This window comes from Chelonoidis abingdonii, chromosome 2, assembly GCF_003597395.2.
Source record: "Chelonoidis abingdonii isolate Lonesome George chromosome 2, CheloAbing_2.0, whole genome shotgun sequence".
Lineage (NCBI taxonomy): Eukaryota > Metazoa > Chordata > Testudines > Testudinidae > Chelonoidis > Chelonoidis abingdonii.
The window spans coordinates 17,664,380-17,686,546 of NC_133770.1; the positions used below are offsets into that span (position 1 = coordinate 17,664,380).

At 43.6% G+C, this 22,167-nt stretch overlaps 1 protein-coding gene across 6 annotated transcripts in view; it reads left to right on the plus strand.

The window, feature by feature from the left end:
* Positions 1-22,167, plus strand: part of GALNT11 (polypeptide N-acetylgalactosaminyltransferase 11) — a 96,349-nt gene that overhangs the window by 32,721 nt on the left and 41,461 nt on the right. For 5 of the 6 annotated variants that reach the window (XM_075062187.1, XM_032767814.2, XM_032767818.2 and 2 more), the window contains exons 3-5: positions 4,539-4,662; positions 8,008-8,174; positions 18,031-18,156. In XM_075062187.1, coding sequence (XP_074918288.1) covers positions 4,539-4,662; positions 8,008-8,174; positions 18,031-18,156 — 417 coding nt within the window. Of the gene's footprint in view, positions 1-4,538; positions 4,663-8,007; positions 8,175-13,221; positions 13,866-18,030; positions 18,157-22,167 lie in introns of those variants that run through there. The other variant, XM_075062188.1, reaches the window with a different exon arrangement.

The window sequence follows — 22,167 nt, forward strand, 5'->3', positions numbered from 1 at the left end:
GCAGGGGCCAAAAACATGCCGCTTCTAGTGAGACTGCATGCAATTCTAGGGGGTCCGCGCCACCACTACACCACCCTTGTCCGTGGATTCGAAGGTGGCGGGTGGTAATCTCAGCTGGTGAGGATTCTGTGAACGGGGAAGATGTAGAGGAGGAAGAGGAGGACGAGCTTCCGCAGAGAGCACACAGCACTCCATTCTCTCCAACAGCCAGGAGCTTTTTCTCACCGAGACGGAATTACCCTCCCAGCCCTCCAAGCCACTATCCCAGACAATGAAGTCATGGAGGGACCTCTGGTGAGTGTACCTTTGTAATATAACACCATGGTTTAAAAGCACATTTTTAATGATTGATTTGCCCTGAGGACTTGTGGGAGGCATTCGCAGCAGTACAATTATTGGAAAAGTCTGTTAACAATGTCTGGGGATGGAGCAGAAATCCTCCAGGGACATCTCCATGAAACTCTCCTGGAGGTACTCCCAAAAGCCTTTGCAGAAGGTTTCTGGGCAGGGCAGCCTTACTGTCCTTGTCCATCTAGGGACCACTTGACCACGCCATGCATGTAGAGTAATCTGGTATCACTCATGACAAAGGCCTAACTGCGTATGTCCCGGTGTCTGCTGGCATTCAAGCGACATCCTTCTTTATTCTCACTGTGTTATCCTCAGGAGAGTGATATCGTTCTATGTAATACTTGGCTGAAATTCAGGAATTAAGTAAGGGCAGAATGAGATGGCGCATTCCTACTGGCGTTTGGCCTGTGGCTATTGAAAAAAGAAATCCTTCCTTGCAGGTAGCGATAGCGGGGGAGGTGGGAGATTGGGCTGAGCTGAGCTTTTGGTCGTTTGGTTAGCAGGGATGCTTCCCTGGCTGCCAGCCATGGGAGTGGGGTTGGGGAGGGGAGTGTTTAGCAGTGATCTTCGCATGCTACCATCCACTTGTGTGGGTGAGGGTAAAGCGAACATCCGCAGGATTGATGGGGGGTTGTGTCGTTTCTGGCCGGCCATTCATCAACAGAAAGAAGCAGCACGAACGGGAATTGCTTGATTTGGGAAAGGAGGGGCACTGTGTTAATAGGGTCTGCACGAAGCGAAAGACATATGGTTTCTTATCCATGGCTGCATGCAAGCTGATATCTGCTGGGGGCGATGCTGTGTGTGAGATCTGTAAACACCCAGAGCGCAGGCACTCATATTGAAGATGCAAAATGCGACGCTTGTAGTGAATCACATGTGGCTATGTTAGTGTAATATGTGTTCCTGTGAAAGAGTATTAACCATTGTGGCTGTAAAATGTGTCTTTTAAATAGCTTCTCTCCTTTTTTGCGCGGCTCACTCATGGACTGCAAATTTTCAAGGCCTCCGCTACTCCGCACCGGAGGTATCTCAGATTAAGGCGGTGGAAAAAAAAGACGTAGACGAATGTTCTGGAACAGGAAGTGATCTCACACATGAAATAGTCATTGACTGAGTGGAAGACATGGGTATCAAATTACGGAAAGATGCCAGTGACTTGAGACAGGAGGAGCCAATGGTGAGTAGCAAGGAGGGACGCTTGAATGAGAGGTTGGCGGCAAGGAAGTATCATTGAGGTCTTAGGCAGGGAATGTATCCAGTAATGGGTGGCGGGATGCAAGCTACCACCGAATTAATGTGCTTAGTGTGGCCGCGTGCACTCGACTTTATACAATCTGTTTTACAAAACCGGTTTATGTAAAATCAGAATAATCCCGTAGTGTAGACGTACCCTCACTCTACTGGTGTCTTAGCTCTTTCCGTTGGAAGTATAATACAGAATATATTTTTTGTCTAGCCCTGAATTTAATACTAGCAGTGCTCGCTAATGCTCTCTACATTCTTCTTCAGTAAAATTTCAGTACAGTGTCAGCTGTTGGAGAGTTTTATGGAGTTTAAGAAAAAGCTTACCAAAATGTAACTGCAGATGTGCTCATAGGCTTATGTGATCGATAGAAGGTGAAATGCCTTCCAAAATTTAACTGCCAACTTGTGATGCCACAGGGCATGCAAATTCTTACCAGTTTGCTGTAATACCAACAGCTGCTAATTGCTGCATAGTCCAGAGGTGACCATCTCTTTCCAAGTATTCACTGCTTGCCAGGAAATGAATTGGAGAGTTGCAGCAGAAAATCTCTTTGATCTTGAAACCCAGAGACTAGCTGGACTTGTGAAAGCCAAATGTATTATATTACAGGACATGTCCTATATAAAAAATTGGGAGACAGCTGGGCCTCTGTTAGAATTAGACTAATGTTATAGGGAAGGGTTTCCTGTCTGTCCAGTCTGGAGAAGCGATAAATATGCCAGGTTGTACAGTTTAAAAAAACAGTTTGGCATATTATAGCTGAAAACAAAATGCCATCTGGTAGGGTAATCTATATTTTTTTCTTATAAATGTATGAAACACATATAACACTGCTATAGTAAAGGGTTTGTTGATGTTTCCATTGCAAGCCTTCTTTTCCAAAGGCTGAGAGCTGTTGTTTGGACTGGAATTTGTCAGGCACTTTGCATACACGTTGTTAGCCTGCATGCAGCTCTTCAAAACAAGCTTCAATACTATTTATGAGTTTGACTGTGTTTAGAGAAGGGGGAAAAAAAGTGTAGACACTTGTGTGAGGGCAGTCTGTAGAACAAAAACCAGTGCAATTAGGCATGAAGTTTTCAAGCATTTGGCCCTTAAGGCGGGTGAATTGAGCAAGCTCAATGGCAGTAGTGCTTGCTGAGGATGCAAGTATGACTGAGCTTAGAGCCTCTGGACCAGTGGTAAGAAGCTGTGGGTGGCTGTGCCAGTGGACTGTCAGTGTAAACAAACTGTCTGGCGACCCACCAGCGGATTACCCTAATGGGCTGTGTGCAGGCCGCAGGTTACCCACCACTGCTCTGGACACACAAAAGCATTGCTAAGGTCAGATGTGCAACTCCAGGGAAGGGTTTGTGCCACTGCTTTTGTGGCTACTGCTGGACGAGGAAGGGAAAGTGACACTATTAATAGTCACATGTCTAACCTCCGTGACTAATGGCTTGTCACATTGCAGTGAACCTTGTGGATAAAACACCCAGTCAGTGCAAACCCCATGGAGACAGATTGCTTTGGTGTGAACTGTGACTTCCACTGATGTAGTTCCCCATGGTTTCAAACCTCTAGTATAGGGGTGTGAGCCACTGCTGCTACATTAGTAATGCTGCACTTGAGGCTAAAAACCCCAGCACAGACAGTGCGTATGGCAGTCACATTGGTGCATCACTTGTTAGGGGGAGGGCCAGGTATGTATCACTGGAGAATCACTGTTACATATCCCTTGGTGTAAATCCCATTACCATGTGACAGTCAGTCATGTTACATCTGTGCTATGAAGGGAAATAGGGAGATCTTGCTGTTTTCCCCTTCCAAAAAGATTTCTGCAGCTTGTATTTCTCCTTCTATTTTGCCTCTTTTCTTTCTGATCTTGTCACCTCCCTGAACACTCTGAGGCTGTCATTGCCCTAGGTCACCTGGATTTTGCATAGCTCTCAAAGCAAGGTAATCTCTTGGGTGTGTTGCAGAAGGTGAATTTAGGGTTTCCTTGCTTATTGGTTTGTCAGACCTTTGACATGTTGAATAAGGGAAAAAATAAATGAAACCATTTGTTCCAGTAGTTCAAAGCTTGTACCGAGTTGAGTGAAATGTCTCAGTGAGTACAACAGAACACAGTGGAGTTTGGGACCTTGAACAGTAGAGTTTAAATTGTTTTTGGCCCCAAGCACAGAGTCAGGGACAGAAAGAGTGACAATGCAGGATTTTACCGCTTCTAATAGCATGCTTTTTGAGACTGAATGGCTGCCTCTACCCTGCCACTGGACTCAGTGGGAATTGATGTTTCTGCTAAAACAATCAGCGAAGAAATAGTAAACTCTGTTGCTATTGAAGTTTTCATTCTGAGGCTTGTCTCAACACTTCAGGTGAGATGAATGATGGTAGATCGGGCTTTTTTGATAGCTATTGTTTTTGTCTCGCTGAAGTCTCATGAAACTGCACTGCACTAGGGCCATGATTGGTTGGATTTTCTACCACCACAAGGGCAGAAACTTACTGTATTTAAATAGAAACATAAACTTTGTAGAAGGTTAATCTGCTGTGGGTACCAGATTATGCATCAAGAGGGCTAGATCTGTCTGATTAGTTGGGTGTTTGACACCTGTGTTTTATACTGAGTTAAGAGTGAGGTTTTTAGGGGGGAAGGAATGTGTGAGGAATAGGAAATAAGCACAATGGGGCTATCACTCTTTGGGGGATGTTATGCTTCATTCACATACAGTCTATTTTTATTACACCTATAATGGTTGTTCGTAGACATAACCTATTATTGGGGTAGAAATTGAAGTATTCATACAGAAATGTGCTTTGAAAACGGGTTAAAATATGATTTGTAAAGGCAGATTGTGAAAACTGTGTAGGAGTTAACCACTCCATTTCAGTACTTGATCATTGCCGGAGGATGTTTTTGACCTAATGAACTGATTTTGATATGTTTCTATTATAGGCATGATTTTTAACGAACATGATCAGCAGGTGAGAGACTTAGGCTATCAGAAGCATGCCTTCAATATGCTTATCAGCAACCGGCTGGGATACCACAGAGAGGTGCCAGATACAAGGGATGCAAAGTATGTCTTTTGTATCATTTTCTCTATAAATATAATGTTTTCAAGGGCCCAGTGTACTAAATAATGAGACTGGAGTTAAACATTTGGCTGTTACACATCTATTATATTTTGCTTTAAACATATCAGTTACCACTGAAGGCAGATTTCCAGTCCTTTGATACTTGCAGCCAGATGGCTTGAGGTTATTCTTTTAGTTTGGCGGGCTTGCTTTATTGAATACTGTTCAGAATTGGATCTCAAGAGGCAAACGGGAATGGGATAATAATTGTTCGTAATTGGAAAATCTCTACTGAGCAGGTCACGTGAGAAAGTCAGACAAACTCTATCTTAAGGCAGAGTGCGTGCATGTAATTTTAAGATCACCTACACAGACCATATATCTACTTACTCTACCACACAAGTCTCTTTGAATTTAGATTTTAAAATACAGTGTGTCTTCAAAGAAATACATATACAGTAGAATCTTTACAAGCTAATGACACTCAGCTGAATGGATCAGAGGGTTAAAGTAGAAAATATTTTCTTGGTCAGATGTTAGATGGAGAAGCTAATAGGTTAGAAAGTATCCTGCTCAATTTAAATATGAAAAGCCATCTGGTGGTCACCTCAGGGACCTAACTTCAAATATATGGTAGTGGAATGGATTAGATCAGGGGTCGGCAACCTTTCAGAAGTTGTGTGCTGAGTCTTATTCACTCTGATGTAAGGTTTTGTGTGCCAGTAATACATTTTAACGTTTTTAGAAGGTCTCTTTCTATAAGTCTATAATATTTAACTAAACTGTTGTATGTAAAGTAAATAAGGTTTTTAAAATGTTTAAGAAGCTTCATTTAAAATTAAATTAAAATGCAGAGCTCCCTGGACTGGTGGGCAGGACCTGGGCAGTGTGAGTGCCACTGAAAATCAGCTTGCGTGCCATAGGTTTCCTGCCCCTGGGTTAGATGATCACTAATTAATATAACCCAGAACCTCTCTGTGTTAGTTCTTTGTAATGGACAAATAACCAACTAATGGTGAAATTGATTCCATCCAGGGAACAGAGTGCGCTGAAGAGAGCTCCATTAATGGACTATCAAGGATATTTCACGTGAGGACAGAGATACATGGAGCCGTAGAGAAGTTTGCATAGTGCATACATGTATTCTGTGCAGGTGTACTCTGAAGTGTTATTCTGAAGGGATGATATGTGGAAAAAACCCAAAATTCTGTACCTGTATTATTAATTACATACTAGGGTCTTTAAAAATGAAAGCATTTTTACAGTCTAATATATGTTTTTCCATTTATTCTGTTGGAGTGAATAGCAAAAAGGTAAGCAGTGTGGTGAGTGTAACTGACTGCTAATCTCACTTTTTTTTAATATTCAGTTTCACATTTTGTGTCTCATACACCAATACAATGTTGTTAAGGTTTTTAATTTGAGTTAAATGTGCTTAAGCTGCTAGTGCTCATGAAGTTTGTATCAGTAAGTTTACACCCAAATTAGGTTTTTAATTAAACACGTTTCCCCCAGACACACAGAGCACCCCAGCTGCCACTGAAGGTGTTACAAATTATTGTGTTCTGTACCTTGAAAATCAGACCCGTAAAGTTTAAACATTCAAGTTAATGAGTGTTTGAAGGCTTAATGGAGCCTAAGAATAGCAGAGTACTCTGTCTTTATATACTAAGTCACATTGCTGCGTGCTAGTAGAGGTTGGGAAGGTGAGAAAAGCTTAAGTAGGGCCCTTTCTTGATGTCGTGGAAAATAGTGCTGTCTATCTAGTGACTTTCTGTTCGAAAGCACAATTTTTCTATACTCTGTTACACTTAGATGGAGTAAAGCAACCATTGGAATGCCCCCAAACGTGCGCACGCTCTCCCTCCTCCCCCCAAAAATCATGGTGTAACTTTTGTTTTTGTTGTGGTTGCTCAATTGTGTGTAAATGTAATGGGCCATAGATGTTGCACAAAAGCGCATATCCCTCCCAGAGCTAAATCCACTTGAATTCAAGTGAACAGGTTTCTTGACGCAACCAGAGTTGCATTTTAGGTCCTGAAGTTTTTGCTATCACTTGGCATTTTGCTATCTCAAATGCCAGTATTGACAATTTACCCTGTATCATATCAGATTTGTAGATATCAGGGAGAGAAATTGAAATAGGCAGATAAAAGTCCTCTTATTTTTGCTAGAAGACTTTCAGTGCCTGCTCTAACTACTGTTTCCTAGGAAGCTGACCCTATAGCACTGTATGCCTTTAAGGGCATACAGGTATTACATTTTGTAACGTGCAGCAATAATTTCTATGTATGTGGGTCTAAATTGTGTGAACTGTAGGTATAAGGCTACTCTATACTTGGTTGATCCCTAATGTAAGTATTATGTTAATGAACATCTCTTAGGCCTTTGTCTATACTACGGAGTTAGGTCGACGTAAGACAGCTTACGATATGCACCTAACTACGTCAGTGTACACACTTCAGCCTTGCTTCCACCGATATAAGCGCCCTACTGCACTGACATCATAACTCCACGTCCATGAGAGGCATAGGACTTATGTCAGTGTAGTTAGGACAGTGCAGTGTCTGTGTAGATGCTAGGTTACTTACATCTATTGGCTGTCATTCTGTCTATTTAATGGCTCCTGGCTCCCAACTTGCCAGCCTGTCTCCGCTCTAAGCAGTGCTGCCACCCAGGCTTCTGGCTCGGGCTGCTGCCTGGGCTCCCTGCTTCCCACAGGGAGCCCTGCTGCCCTCCTGGCTCCCTGCTCCTAGCCCAGCTGCTGCCCAAACTCCTGGCTCCCCATGCCGATCTGGGCTGCCACCCGGACTCTTGGCTCCCCACTGGGAGCACAGCAGCCAACCAGACTCTGTGCACGGATCTTCCCTCAAGGAGTCTGGTTACCCTCTCTCAGGCTCTCGGCTCCCTGCTCCACACTGGGAAAATGGCTGTACCCAGTGTGGGGAACTCCGCACCTGGAGCCCAGTGCGGAGCCAAGACATCAAGGGGGACAGGGGGAGCCGAGAAGCTGATGGGGAGCTGCACATGGAGCTGAGAGCCCTGACTTTCAGCACCCCCAAAGCTGCACCTCTTAAGTTGGTGTAAGTGCTCCTGGTGAGGATGTGCACCACCGGCAGAAGGAGGGCTGCGTGGACATGAACCACTGCCGTAATTATGGCAGTGGCTGTAAGTTGTCCTAACATAGGTCGGCTTAAGTTTGTAGTGTAGACATGCCCTTGAGCGTAACACTGAAATGTGAGAGAAGAATTTCTAATTCAATATTAGTGTTGCTGTTTATGGAGCTTTGTTAGGAGGTTCAGTCTTGTACAAATGTACATTGACCATGTGTGTGTCTTTTTTTGTAGGTGCAGAGAAAAGTCCTACCCTTCTGATTTACCATTTGCCAGCATTGTTATCTGTTTCTATAACGAAGCATTTTCTGCTTTGCTTCGGACAGTACGTAGCGTACTGGATCGCACTCCAGCATATCTTCTTCATGAGATTATCTTGGTGGATGACAACAGTGAATTGGGTGAGTGACAATCTCAGTAATGCATTTGTGCTGGCGTTGCACATCTGTGCTTGCACATACTGGTGATGTTTGGTTTTCCTATCTCTTCCTATGCTTTTATCAGTAAATCATGTATTGTGTAGACATGACCATTCAAAATAGTTAGTTTTTTAACTTCACTCGGACCAACTAGAGTTAAGTGTTAATGTCAATAATAGTGAAGATTTAAGCAGCTGGGATCAGTTGAGCTATGAATAACATATGACAATATATAGGAAAGTTTGTGGGGCCAGCTTAGTATTCAGAATGGCTTTTGCAGATGCTCTAAGAATAGATTCTTCGGGCCCAAACTCTCCACAAGCCTATATTTACTACTCAAAAAGTGTTGCCTATACACAGTCCTGTGGTACATTATTGTTTCTGTGGCCATATAAGTTGCTGTCGCACTACAGATATAGTGTGTGATTTCTGCCAGCTCATCAATTCAGTGGTGGTGGTGTACCTGGGAGCAGAGTCCAGCTCTTGGTCTGGGAATGCTATGCATTACTCTCCGGCAATCTTGTGGTTGTCCCAGGAGTGGTTTTCACTAGCTTTTGATGGAGCAGCTGTCCAGCCCTGGGAAGCTGGAAGAGGGTTAGTGCAGTGGTGAGGCCCCTAAAGGGGGTAGGTCTGTCAGAATGAGTTGTCAAATATTTGTCTGTGGTTTAAAGATCATGCGCCAACCCTTTTCCTTAGCACACTCTGCAAATCAAAATAAGCCACTAACTTGGAAGCATGCTGGCATTTGATAAGCTAAGCAGCAGCTGAGAAATGTGTCGGTGTGAACACCAATTACAGCAGCATTGTGTGTGCTTCCTATTTTCTTGCTATATAAACATCTGCAGCCTTATGTATCTCTTTCATCTGATCCTTTTTTAATATACATAATTAACTTCTGTTTATCACCACCTGATATCAGGCTTGTCTTTGTGAGGCTGATTACATCTGTATGGTTTAGAATGGAATTCCCTTGTTCTTACAAGGCGAATTTGTTTCTATTGAGTCAGAGCAAATGTTAAAGTTGGAGAGAGAACTAGGATTAAATACTCTGTCCTTTGCCAATAAGCATGCCTAATGTTGAAATGCCTATTTCGTGGTTGTCCTCTTGAGGTTTGGAAGGAGTGTCCATCCCACACCACAGAGTTTCTGGCACCACTTACTGCTTTCAAGTTTCAGAGCCTTTAAGTTCAGCAGTAAACTTAACTCAAATTTGAGTCTTCAAATATGGCACTGACTAAACATAAACATCCTTCCTTGCTGACTAAGCCCGCTGACCCGGCAACTATTTTGGTATGTTGTTATTCTGAAAGCCTAGTTAGTGTCAGGTGTGGTCATGCTCATATTTCTAATTTTAAACTAGCCTCATGTGGCTGGAGAATGGAGTGAGATTTCTTCAAACAAAAGGCTTTGTGCACTCTCTCTCATTGGTAGTGCAACAAACTAATGATGACATTGATACCTTCTTCTAACGAAATAAATTTCAAAAGCAAAAGAGAGCAGGGGTGGTTTTCTCATTAAGACCCTGGACCAGAATGTCAGTCCCTGGCTCTGTACAGATTTCTTGTGTGGTCTTCGGTAAATCGCCAAATTCCTCTGTGCCTTCATTAACTGTGTGTAAAATGGAGATGATAGTACCTTCTTTCTCCAACATTTTGTCTTATCTGTTTAGCTCTTCATGACAAAGATTCTCTCTGACTTTATTTATCCAGCCTCCTAATGTAATGAGGCTTTGGTCAGGTTTGGGGCCTGTAGGTGCTATTGTAATATAAATAACAGTATACTCATGAGGGCATTCTGCACCTAAAAAATAAAAAATTCTGTAAACAGTATTTTAAAATCCTGCTTGTTTCATTTGTCAATAAATAAATGCAGAGGCTCCAGCATAGCAGTGGGGAGCACAGACCGCTGGCTGCATGAAGGTGGGAGATGACTCTGCAGCCTCCCCATCCCTGGGACACAGACTGAGTGGTGGGCTTCACCTGACCCTGACGCAGCACAATGTCTGGGCATGTCCCAAAAACTCCTGGGGCCCTGCCCCTCTGTGCCAGGCACACCAGGTGTGGGGGAAGCAGGCTCAACCAGGCAGGATGCAAGTGTGGAGGGGCTCAGTGTGGGGTGAGAAGATTCTGTGTGGGACAATCTGGGTGCAGTGGGGAGGTTTAGGTGTGGGGGGAGCTGGATGCACAGAGGCTTGTTGGGAGCGGATTGCAAGTGCAGGGGCAATGGGACACTGCAGGGGCTTCCAGGTGAAGGTGGTTGGGGCTCAGCGGAGTGTCTAAGTGTGAGGGTTTCAGTGGAGGTGTCTTCTTGGTGGGGGACTGGGACTTGGTGGGGTGGGTGTCTGGGTGCAGCTAGTTGGAGGTCAGTGGCATGGGGTTCTGGATGTGAGGGCTTAGGGTGGTGCAGGGAGTCGGGCATCGGGGTGGAGATTTGAGTGCAGGGAGCTCAGTGGGGCGTGTTCTGGGTGCAGGGGTGTGGATCTGGGTGCAGGGGGCTTCAGATGCAGGGTTTGAGGTTCAGTGGAGTGGGGTTTGGGTATGGAGGGCTAGTGGGGTTCTGGATGTACCAGGTGAGGCTTGGCAGGGGTGTCTGTTTATGGGAGGTCTGGATGCACGGGGGTTGGGTCGATGGGGGAGCAGCTCCCTGTACAGTGGCCCCTCCCCTCACAACTGAGGAGTGATGGGGGTAGGGAACAGGGGAGGATGCTGAGCTTTCTGCAGCTGTGGGATGTTTCTGGAGATGAGTCTGACAGAGCCCCAGCCACTCCTTGCAGGGAAAGAGGGAGTCCCATCCTCTCCTGTCTCCAGCCCAGCTGGGACTAGCAGCTGATCCAAGATCATGGTAGGAGCCACTGGCTGGGGTGTCGCCAGCCCTGCGGTGATTTACCTCTCCACTGGCTGCTCCGGGTGCCTGAAATGATGTACCTACACTGCTAGGGAGTAATGTGTGACTGCTCTTGCAGCTTCCCTTTGCTTCCCTGTCAGCAAGTCATTTTTCTGTGGGGATGCAAATAAATCTGTGCTGGACATGAATTTGCAGAATTCCCCCGGGAGTAAATAATAGAACTGAACTGAATTCTGGAGAAGAGAAGAGGATGCCGTTTGGTTTGTGGGTGTGATTTTTTTGGCATTCGTTAATTAGAAAAAAAAACAGTTGTGCTAGTCTATTGATGTTACTGGAAAAGATCTACGTGCTGGGACTGTTTGAAACATCACCTGTGCCTAGAATTTTAGGCAGGGGAAATTTGGATATGAGAGAAAAGGGCAAGATTCATGAAATAGTATCTGAAATGAAATTCAGCCTACTTGCTCACCTCTAGTCGTACATGGTCTGCTGCTTAGCCTTATCATTATGTCATGCAAACCTCCTGTCTTTGACTTTGGGTTTCCCTCAATAAGTTCCTTACACACATGAAAAACTTAGAAAAGTTTCTTTAGTGTACAGGGCATTTTATGTCTCAGCTGGAAACCATTCAGGGACTGGGTTCCCCTTCTTCACTCACTTTGGCTACCATTCTATCTGTTGATCGCCATCCAGAATTTTCCCTCTCTCTCTAGGCTATCTCCTCTCCTTCTCTGGTTTTACTCTCTACCTAACTAGATGAAGCACAGAAGAAGGTGACCTCTGTGACTGGTGCCATTCTTCCCTTAAGAAGAAGAGACCAAAGAGATGAAAATGTGGTGGGAAAGCATCTTCCTCAGCTGGGCCTCTTGCAGTGCAGCTGTCCCACGGGGTTCTGAAACCAGTTTTCTGCTTTCTCATGGAGAGAAGCCTCCACTACCTCAGCAGAGCAAGATAATGACTGGAGTTGATTTCCAGAGCTCCCTTGCTTGCCTGAACGAGGGAAGAAGCTCTCCTTCAGGAGCAGAGGTGGCTTTCGGGTGCTGTGACAGACAAAACCAGCCTCCCCTGCTTACAAGAAAGCAAAAGAACTTCTCTAGTGGGGAAAGAGACACCAAGGCAGTCTTAAACCTCTGTTCCAGAAGTTACCTTAAAAAGCCCTCCATAGGTTCCCTGGGGCCTAATCTTTTGTATTCCACTGTTTTCAGAGACTGTCCTGGGGCACATGCAGAATCTTCTGCTAATCACTTCAGCCATGTAGTGCAGTGGTAGTGATTTTCTATTCTCTGTTTTCTCCTTGGCAGGACCAAGACTTCTGGGGATTGGGAGAGGTGGGAGCATTCTTTGCTATTCTCCCCACCCACAGAGCCTCATGTGAAGCCTATGTCCTCACTCTGTTAAATTTCATGTTTAACCTTTGCTGCTTTAATTTGATCATGTGAGTTCTCCATTTCCTGTAACCTTATAGCCATCTCTGCCCTGGGATACTAGATCAAATGAAGAATAGTTTATGCAATAGATTTAGTTCCTATTCATAAGTTCGTCTGTGTTTTGTACAGCCCTGTGTCACTCATTTGTAGTATTATTGGGATGACACATGTTGCGTATTCCTAACTCTCTGTAAGATTTCCTTCAAAACCATCGCTCTTACTCCTTCCTTAGCATATTGTACCATATTTAAGACCAGGGACAGATAGCATCCTTGAGGCAGACAGCATGAGGACCTTTGATTTACACAGCTGGTGTCTCTTCTAGAAGTTTTAAGAAGGCCTTAGTCACAAGATACTGCTCTTTCAATGTATTCACTGTCCGGGATGATGTCACGGTATTTCACAGCTTTTCCTTCCCATCTGCTATCCATAAGATTTTATTGAAGTCTCATAATATGTAAAGATAATACCTGGAATTCCTTTTGTTTTTCACTATCTCCCTTATAAAGAAATGCCTTTTTCATGTGAATGGACAGTTTTGCCCTCCATGTACATCCAGGGGTGCTGGCCTAGAGGTGCAGGGACATGGTTTCCACTTTCAGCACCCCCACCATAAAAATATTTCCGATGCCCCTGCATCCATCTATTAGGCAGGATGGTCAGGGATGCAACCCCATGCTTGGGGCAACCCTAAACCTCTAACCACCAGAAGCCACCAACCCTCTCCTTGCTTCTAATGATGAGCTTCCTCCCCACAGACCGGGGGACACCATCTCAAAGCAGCACCAGATCCTGCCAGAACAACAGATGCAAAACCTGTAGACACATCTCATTGCTATGATGATCAACACACCTTTCAAGATCCCAGAGTCCTACACGTGTCTGTGACACATGTGGTGTACCTCACACAGGAAAAGAAGACAAAAACAACCTGTCACCTGTAGATGAACACTTCACAAAGTGATCACTCTCTCTTCTGACCTCTGTCATCATTCTTAGAGGAAATCTGCACAGCACCTTCGAAAGATGAGTCTGTGAACTTAAATTCATAACTTTGCTAGACACTAAAAAACATAGACTGAATAGAGATACTGGATATATGGCTTATTACAGCCGTCAATAACCTACTAACAACTCCTCTTCCCCACCAGCTGCCTTCCTCCCTCCCCTCCCCCATTCCTTTCTCCCCTATGATGGGAGAATTGTTAACTGGCCACATCATCTTGAATGATCCTTTGAAATGTGTTAACTATTTATGTTAAATAATCTGTTCCACCTTACATTTAGCTGTAACAATGAGTATGTTTTCCAGACAGAAAGAGCTCTGTGTACGCTTGTCTCTCTCTCCAAAAGAAGTTGGTTCAATAAAAGATATTGCCTCGCCCACCTTGTCTCTCTCAGGGTATGTTTACATCGCAATGTAAGCTCAGGGTTACAGGGACTTCAGGGTTAGTGGAATTGCTTTGCAAGCACCAGCTCCCTTGCTGAAAACCTGTCCTTCATCTGGGCGGTGATCCTCACTTTCCTTCTGCCTGTCAGCATGCCGTTCCCATCTTTCGTCTCTCTTCTTCTGATACTGGACCTGCTGGTCTGTCCTCTCAAGAGCATCAACTATAATTTCATCTTGGAAATACTTCTTTTGGAATGTTGTGGGAAGGTACATTGGGCCAGGGATGGAGTTCCTGAAGAACGGCAGGCAAGTTGAGGGGGCTGAAACAGGACAAGACACAGAGGGTTATTGTCTAAAGTAGCTCAGTGGAGGAGCACAGAGTTAATTATTGTGGAATCTCAAGGGCAAAAAATGTAACATTCCTAAACTGAACCAACACACATTGTGAAGGGGATGCATCAGTACTCATACAGTCTCTGGAAACAGCCTGGTTAATCGCAGTTACAGAAGTGCAGAAACAATGGCAAGGTTAAAATTATAACCTTTATTCTGTTTCATAAAAATTTCATAACTAATTGCCATATGAAGGAGTGTTTAGTGCCCTCTCTGCAAATGTTTTCTCTGTCACTTCAGGCCTTTCATATTTTGGAAGACGTAACAGTGTTTGTAGTTCTCTATTGGCAAAGGGATATGTTATTCCAAGCTGCTGGAGGAAAACCTGCAGTGTATGCAGCAGTATTCCAACTAATAGTCACTGAACAGGACATCTGTGAATGGAGTGAGCTAGTCAGCTATATTGGGGGGCTTGGAAAATAAGCTCTTCCCAGCAGGGTGACTAATTACCTGGAGTTCTTGCATCAGGAAAAGTTTGCAGCTATCAGCAGGCAGGATTGGGTTAGAAGCCATGAGGAAATTAACATGATACTGTGTTAGCTCACATATGGATTACCCTGTTATGGCTGCACGCAAACACACCGAAATCTGCCTGTTTACTCCACCCGGCATAGTTCTGAGAAATAACCGACGCTACATTCGAACTGAAATGGACTAGATTTGGAAATAGTATACTGGTATTTTTACTCTCTCTCTCACACACAGTTCACAGGGATAGCATAGACCCAGGAGGAGTGATTACAGAGTGGCAAATATCTTATTATTGACAGGAAAACACAAATGACCCTAGCAAACCTCTGAGACAACATTTAAAATAACCTTTACAGCTGTTGATGGGTGTTTGAAATTCCAAGTCACCATTTTGAGCTCCATGTGGTGGGTCGGGAGGAGGAAGGTGGGGAGGGGGAGGCCTGGCTGCTGTGATATAGTCAGCCATTAGTGGCTAAATGCTGGTGGCTGGGTCTTATCATTTTTGCATTGCTTCTTATAGCAGAAATCCCTCCATTACTCTAATAGTACACTTTGAGCCATACACTTCCCAGGCTCTGGGGCAGCTTCTGTTTCTACCAGGTTCTCTGCAGGCTCTGTAGCGGGCTGTTCCATGGGAGAGAATCAAAGAGTTCTTCCAAGTAGAGACTGAGAATTTGCGGTTGAGCCTCATCCACAGCCTGCTCTGAGACTGGTTTCATTTAAAGTCACTTCATGCTGTTCACTGGAAGCCTGCTGCTGGCTCCTGTCAACCTTCATGCTGGATTCAGGAGCCAGCAGTGCATCATCCTGGCTGACCAGGTCACCATGAACCATGGTTGGCTCTGTGCTGGGCGCACTGCCCAGGACCCAGTCAAAGTCCTCATAAAATGAGCAAATTGCCCGATGTGCAGTTTTTGTCCCTGGTCTTCCTGTGTTCACTCTTCAGCCTTTTAATGCACTCACTGCACTGATCACCTGTCCTGAAAATCTGCAGAGCTGCCAGCTTTTTAACTATTTGCTGTTACGTCTGCTCATTCTGGGTGTTTTTTTTGAAGTCCACAGTTTTATGAGCTTTGCACCAGAGATTTGTCAAAATCTGGCAGTGCTCCCGTGACAAGGAAGCAGCTTGCTTTGCAAAGGTTTGATTGGTTCGTTCTCCGTTGCAAACCCAGGAGGCTCTCTGATGGTGTGCTTGCAGATTGGTGATCAGATGAAAAGGGGTGAATGTGGACCTGAACTGCTGCCATTTGCCAGGGTGTGTGTGTGTGTTTTTTTTTTCTATTCGTGGATTGCAGGTTGTTGGGATAAAAAGTACTAAAGGAGTTGTCCCATGGAATTGTGGGATACTTCTAGATGATTCCCAGGACCCAAATCAAGCGGGGCTGCATCTACACTGCAAAGCAATAGGGCTCAGATCCTGGCTCCCGGCTTGACTCATGCTGGGTCTGAGCCCTGATTTAGTGCAATTGCAGTGTAGACGGAAGGGAGTTGGGGTTTAGGCTGAATTCCAAGCTAAAGCATGGACTTACATTGCAGTGTAGGCATCCCCTAAGAAGCCAGAAGTTAAGATGGGTGGATCACTCTATAATTGCTCTATTCTGCGTGCTCCCCCTGAAGTTCTGGTATAGGCCACTGTTTGAGGCAGGATGCTGGGCCAGATGGATCATAGTCTGACCCAGTACGGCCACTGTTCTGTTTTTGTAATATATAAAGACGATATCAGGAATTCCTTTTTCCTTTTTGACCATCTCCCTGATAAAGAAGTGTTTTGTTCGTTGTAAGAATGCTCCGTTTTGCCTTCCTCATCCATTCTGTTGACGTATTAATCCTGTTGATGATGACTTTGCTGTTCTTTTATAACTGATGTCTAGCAAGCTGATGCTCTTTCTCTCTACTACGTTACTCCCACTCCAGTGTTTCTTCCACTTATGTAAAATCTTCCATAACTCTGGTCTTTGTAATATCCCGGCTGGCTGGCTGGCTGCATTATGACTTCATTTGTTCTTTTCCATGTCTCTGTGTGCTCAGTTACTCTTCTCCAGTATTATGGCTTTCATCAGTCCCTCTCCCCAATTACCTTAGCCTGCTGCCTGCCTTTCCTTTATGTGGGAATGTTGGCATTGAAAAGATTGAGGAAGTACAATGCCTCTTACCATCATTATATACTTGTGTTACAGTAGTAATTGCAGGCTATAATAATGATCTCTGCTCTCCTTCCAAAGCATGTGCATTGTCCGGGGTGTTTTGATCCTCCTTAAGTTCTGGAAAGGTGACCATTTGCAATCAGAATCATAAACTACTTTGCATATCTGTGAGACATTTGTTTGCAAAAGCAGAGGAAAAGATGGACCAGTGCTTTCATTATCCATACCTGTTGAGTTGACGATAGATGTTTTCCCCTTCGAAAGCATCAAGGTTTATTTTAGTGTAGTGATCCTTGTAGGACACTGCTAACTTAAATCACACAAATAGCTCAGCGGTTTGAGCATTGGCCTGCTAAACCCAGGGTTGAGTGTTCAATCCTTGTGGGGGTCATCTAGGGAGCTGGGGTAAAAATCTGTCTGGGGATTGGTCCTGCTTTGAGCAGGGGGTTGAACTAGATGACCTCCTGAGGTCCCTTCTAACCCTGATAGTCTGTGATTCTATGTCTCTCTGAAAGTGTTGTATCTGCCATTGCTACAAATAAACACCTAAGATAGCTACACTGGAAAGAGATTAGAGAGAGAGAAATATTCCTTTTTGTGTTCATTAATTAATTATTAACACTTAGAAACCCAAGTGATAAACAAGGACCCCCTTGTGCTTGGTACAGTACAAACACAGAGCAAAACAAGATGGTCTCTGCTCCAAAATGCTTACAATCTAAGTATAAAACAAGAGACAATAGGTGGATGCAGACAGATCTATACAGGAACAAGGAAATATTGAGGCAAATTGGTCAACATGATAGGCTGCGCTGTCAGCACACAGCACGTGGCCAGTTACATCCTTTTCCCTGTATAGCCAGTTGCCATTTTGTCTCCATAGATGTGTCACACAGCAGCAGGGGAACGAGAAACACTTAATAGGATAACATGATTGCAAAGCTACAAAAAGTGGCAAGGGAACATAGAACTGGGTGTACTACCTGGAATGACTTCATTGAAATTGAACAGAATTCATGCTGAAGGTTGTCAACTAACAAAGTGTAGAACTTCTAAAGGAGCTTTTCGATCACTCGGCATGCTACACAGTTTTGCTGTTTTTATTCTACATGCAACTGCAGGGAAGCTCTGACTAAATTTGCTTCCTGTATTTGTTCTCTTGTTTACAGTTGAGTTGAAAAAAGACCTAGAAGAATATATCAAAAAAAATCTTCCAAGAAACACAAAGCTGGTAAGAAATGAAAAGCGAGAGGGGCTGATTCGAGGAAGAATGATTGGAGCATCTCATGCTACAGGTATACCCTGTCTTTTCTTTCCTTTAATCCTTTCTCCGTACACCTAGGCAGCTCCTGTGTTGTAGCCACAATCCATCCAGCCAAGGAGTATCTGACACATTCCATATGGTAATCATCAGTAGTGCTTTTTGTTTAGGTAAAGGGGATAATGTTGAGTGATGTGATGCACTTGCTTTCCTTTAGTGGACTGAACTTACTGCCCATACAGCAATCTCTTGATGGATAAGGGGCAGAGAATCAGTCAGATTTCCTATAAGTCCGTCCTTAGTATCACTTATTTTTCACTGTTTGGTGTTTTTTACATGTGTTTGAGCTCATGTCAGTTCGGCTAAAAATCACTGAGCCACTCTTTCCTACAGAATTTATCGGTGTTTATTTTGTATTTAGTTACTCCAGCTTTATTCGGTGTCAGTTGATGGATTACAAACTTCCTAGGTTAAAGTGCATTTACAGGTTTAATTGTTCAAATAAAGCTGTCCCCACATAAGATATGGCGGCTTGCTAGAAATGAAGTGCCTTCAAAAGAGTCGTACTCAGTACATAGTGAATGAAAGGGAAGCTTTGAGAAGAGTAAGTGACCACTGGATGTGATTATTCTTTCACTTTGCTGAGTTTGGAGACCTGGGTAGGATTAGGGAACATTTTTCTCCTATAAAACAAAAGTAGATCAGGACTCAGTCTAGGATTCAGGTAAAGCCAATTAAGGTTGGACGAGACCTCTGGAGATCATCTAGTCCAACCCCCTGCTCAAAGCAGGACCGACACCAACTAAATCATCCCAGCCAGGGCTTTGTCAAGCCAGGCCTTAAAAACCTTGAAGGATGGAGATTCCACCACCTCCCTACGTAACCCATTCCAGTGCTTCACCACCCTTCTAGTGAAATAGTGTTTCCTAATATCCAGCCTAGACCTACCCCACTGCAACTTGAGACCAATGCTCCTTGTTCTGTCATCTGCTACCACTGAGAAGATGACATTAAGCAGCAAAACAGAACCTATGGACTGTAGGAGGACTTGTGTGACATTAGAAACAGATTACTAAACCATTCCTGTGAGTAAATGGGCTACTTCCACTGTTCAAAAAGGACTCATGATATCTCATGTGCATGCTCCCGCCCCCTGACCATTTTTGTTGCCCCTCCGCTGGACTCTCTCCAATTTGTCCATCCACAATCCTTTCTGTAGTGCGGGGACCAAAACGATGCAATACTCCAGATGTGGACTCACCGGTGCCGAATAGAGGGGAATAATTGCTTCCCTCCATCTGCTGGCAGTGCTCCTACTAATAAAGCCTAATATGCCGTTGGCTGCCTTGGCAACAAGGGCACACTGCTGACTCATATCCACCTTCTCGTCCCTGTAATTTCCAGGTCCTTTTCTGCAGAACTTCTGCTTTGCCAATCGGTCCCCAGTGCATGGGATTCTTCCTTCCTAAGTGCAGGACTCTGCACTTGTCCTTGTTGAATCTCATCAGATTTCTTTTGGCCCAATCCTCCAATTTAACTAGGTCACTCTGGACCCTATCCCAACCCTCCAGCGTATCTACCACTCCCCCCAACTTAGTGCTGACTGCTCAAGCAGCTGATCATAGGAAGTGGTCTTGATTGTATTTCACACAAGTTCTGTATAATTAGCTTTCTTACACGTAGCATGGATTTAATTTATGAGAAAATAAAAATTTTTTTTGCTAATGAAGAAAATAAATGGAAGCTTTCAGCTTGAGTCATGGGAAGGCAGTCCACCATCTGAATACCTTTTAAGCACCCTTCATGTGTGTTAGCTCCCCCTGCAAGAAACAAGAGGCACAAAGATCAGTTGGTACTTAGCAGTGTTGGCCAGAACCTGCCCTCACTTGCATGTAAATTCAGAATAAATCAGTTGATTTCAGCGGATTTACACTGTGTAAGTGAAGGCAGAATTTTGCCTTTGCATGTGTTTTAAAAAAAAAACAACAAAAAAACCTCCTCAACCTTTTTATATAATCTAAATTTGGGGCCCAAATTGACCCAGGTGTCCCTGTTTTAATTTTGATAAGATTTAAATATGAGGCAGTTTACTTTTGCAGTAAATGTGTTTCAATTAATTTAGATTAATTTGCTCTAATTGGGAAGAGCAGCAGTGGTTCATGAACTTTGGTAAAACAGTGTAGGATTTTCCCTCTCCAACTTGAGAGCCTAGCTCATTATATATTGGATAATGTGCATGCAGAATACTTCGCCTCAAGTGACAGCTTGATGATTGTGAGGTATTTTGCTTTCTCATTAAGGCACTTTAGAAAAACTCCTGAATAATCTACGAATTCACATGCATTGTTGAGCTACTACTCACCTGTGGTATTTCAATTGTCATTACAACAGTTAATTGGGATAGAATATATCTGTGCTTTATGTACCCAGAGTATATTTTATATTAATGGACATCATGGATGAATTCTTTGGCATGTGAGAAACTGTGTGCTACAAGATAATTTCTAAATTAGTCTGTTATTTGTTAGCATTGTAATAGCATGATCCAGAAGAAAACCACTATTGAAGTTAATAAATTATTGACTTGAACATTACTTGTTACCTCTCTCTGTATCTAGTTCGTATACCACTCTCTTCACCATGATATGTATCAAGTCCTCTCCCATCTCTGCTTAATTAACCCAGTATCACATTGTTTTTCTCTTCTAAAATAAAATTTCAGAATAATTTTTACACTGATGAAACCTGGAGATTGCTCTTTTATTCCGAAATGGTCCAGATTTGAACATCTCTAATTGTGGTGAATAGTCCCACACAAACTGATGGCTCTTACAAGGAGCAGGGTGTTACTTAATGTGAGTAAGACTAGCAGAATCTGGCTCTAATAATTTTGGCCCAGACTTTGCTCTTACATCATGCATACTGGGTGCAGAGCTGATAAGAGAAGACAAAGAGGGGATAATTGTGCTGGGACCCTGAGCTCAAAGGGATCCCCTCAATGTCTAACATCAGTGCAAATAAAATCAAATAGGAAGAGGTGGGGCCTCAGCAAATATGATGCACCAGGATCCCAAATTTCTCTTGACAGGCCTGAAATTCTGTGTCCGTATTATGCAGGAGATAGGGCTTGATCATTATAATGGTCCCTTGTGGCCTTAAATTCCATGGATCTGCGATACACCGGTGTAAAACTGGTGTATGGTCAGGCTCAGACTTGGAATTGAAGTAGTCTGTGTGTGTATTTGTTTCAGATATATATAAAATGTGTGTGTGTATATGGCACTGAATCTGGCTAAAATGCTTACCAAAATATGAAACTTTGCCGAAGGAAATGTTATGAATAACTGCACATTTGAGTAAGAAATTACTTCAGATGTGAATAGCCAAGACTGATTATGTGAAACTTAAGTTTGTCTGTAAACTAGTTGAATGAATGATGTTTTCTTCCTGAGAGGTTTCTTATATGCTTATCAGACCATGAGTGTCTTCTGATTACCTTCCCCTGCATTATACCTTCGATCTCCACGATTCTCTGTTGCATGAGTTAGACTGCGCAACACTCCTTGTGGAGCTTTTTTGGTAGTCTCTTTTGATACTTAATTGGCTTGTGATATCTGCTCTTCAGAGTCTTCCACCCCTCTGGCTACTCATGTCCAGCTCTTAGACAAGGGGATGCTTTCTTTGTTTGGCTTTTTGAGGATTGGTGTTGAGGTTTATAGTGGTAGGAGAGAATCCTCTGGTCTTTATCAGGGTGGTGGAGAACCTCTTTGAGCTGCGAAAAAATACCTGCATTAACGGCCTGATCCAGGTCTCATTGAACTCAGTGCAAGGACTTCCTTGGACTTTAATGGGAACTGGAACAGAATAAATGCAGTAATTAAAAATTGTTAGAGCGAGGTAGAAGAAGAGTTGTTTCATTTTCACAGCAGTGGAGTGAGAAGTGCTTCCCTTTATAGTAATTGCACTGTGCTTCTCGCACAGTCTGTGCAGTATATGTAGAATCATATATATTACTTTGTAATCAGTATTATTGCTGGTAGTAAAG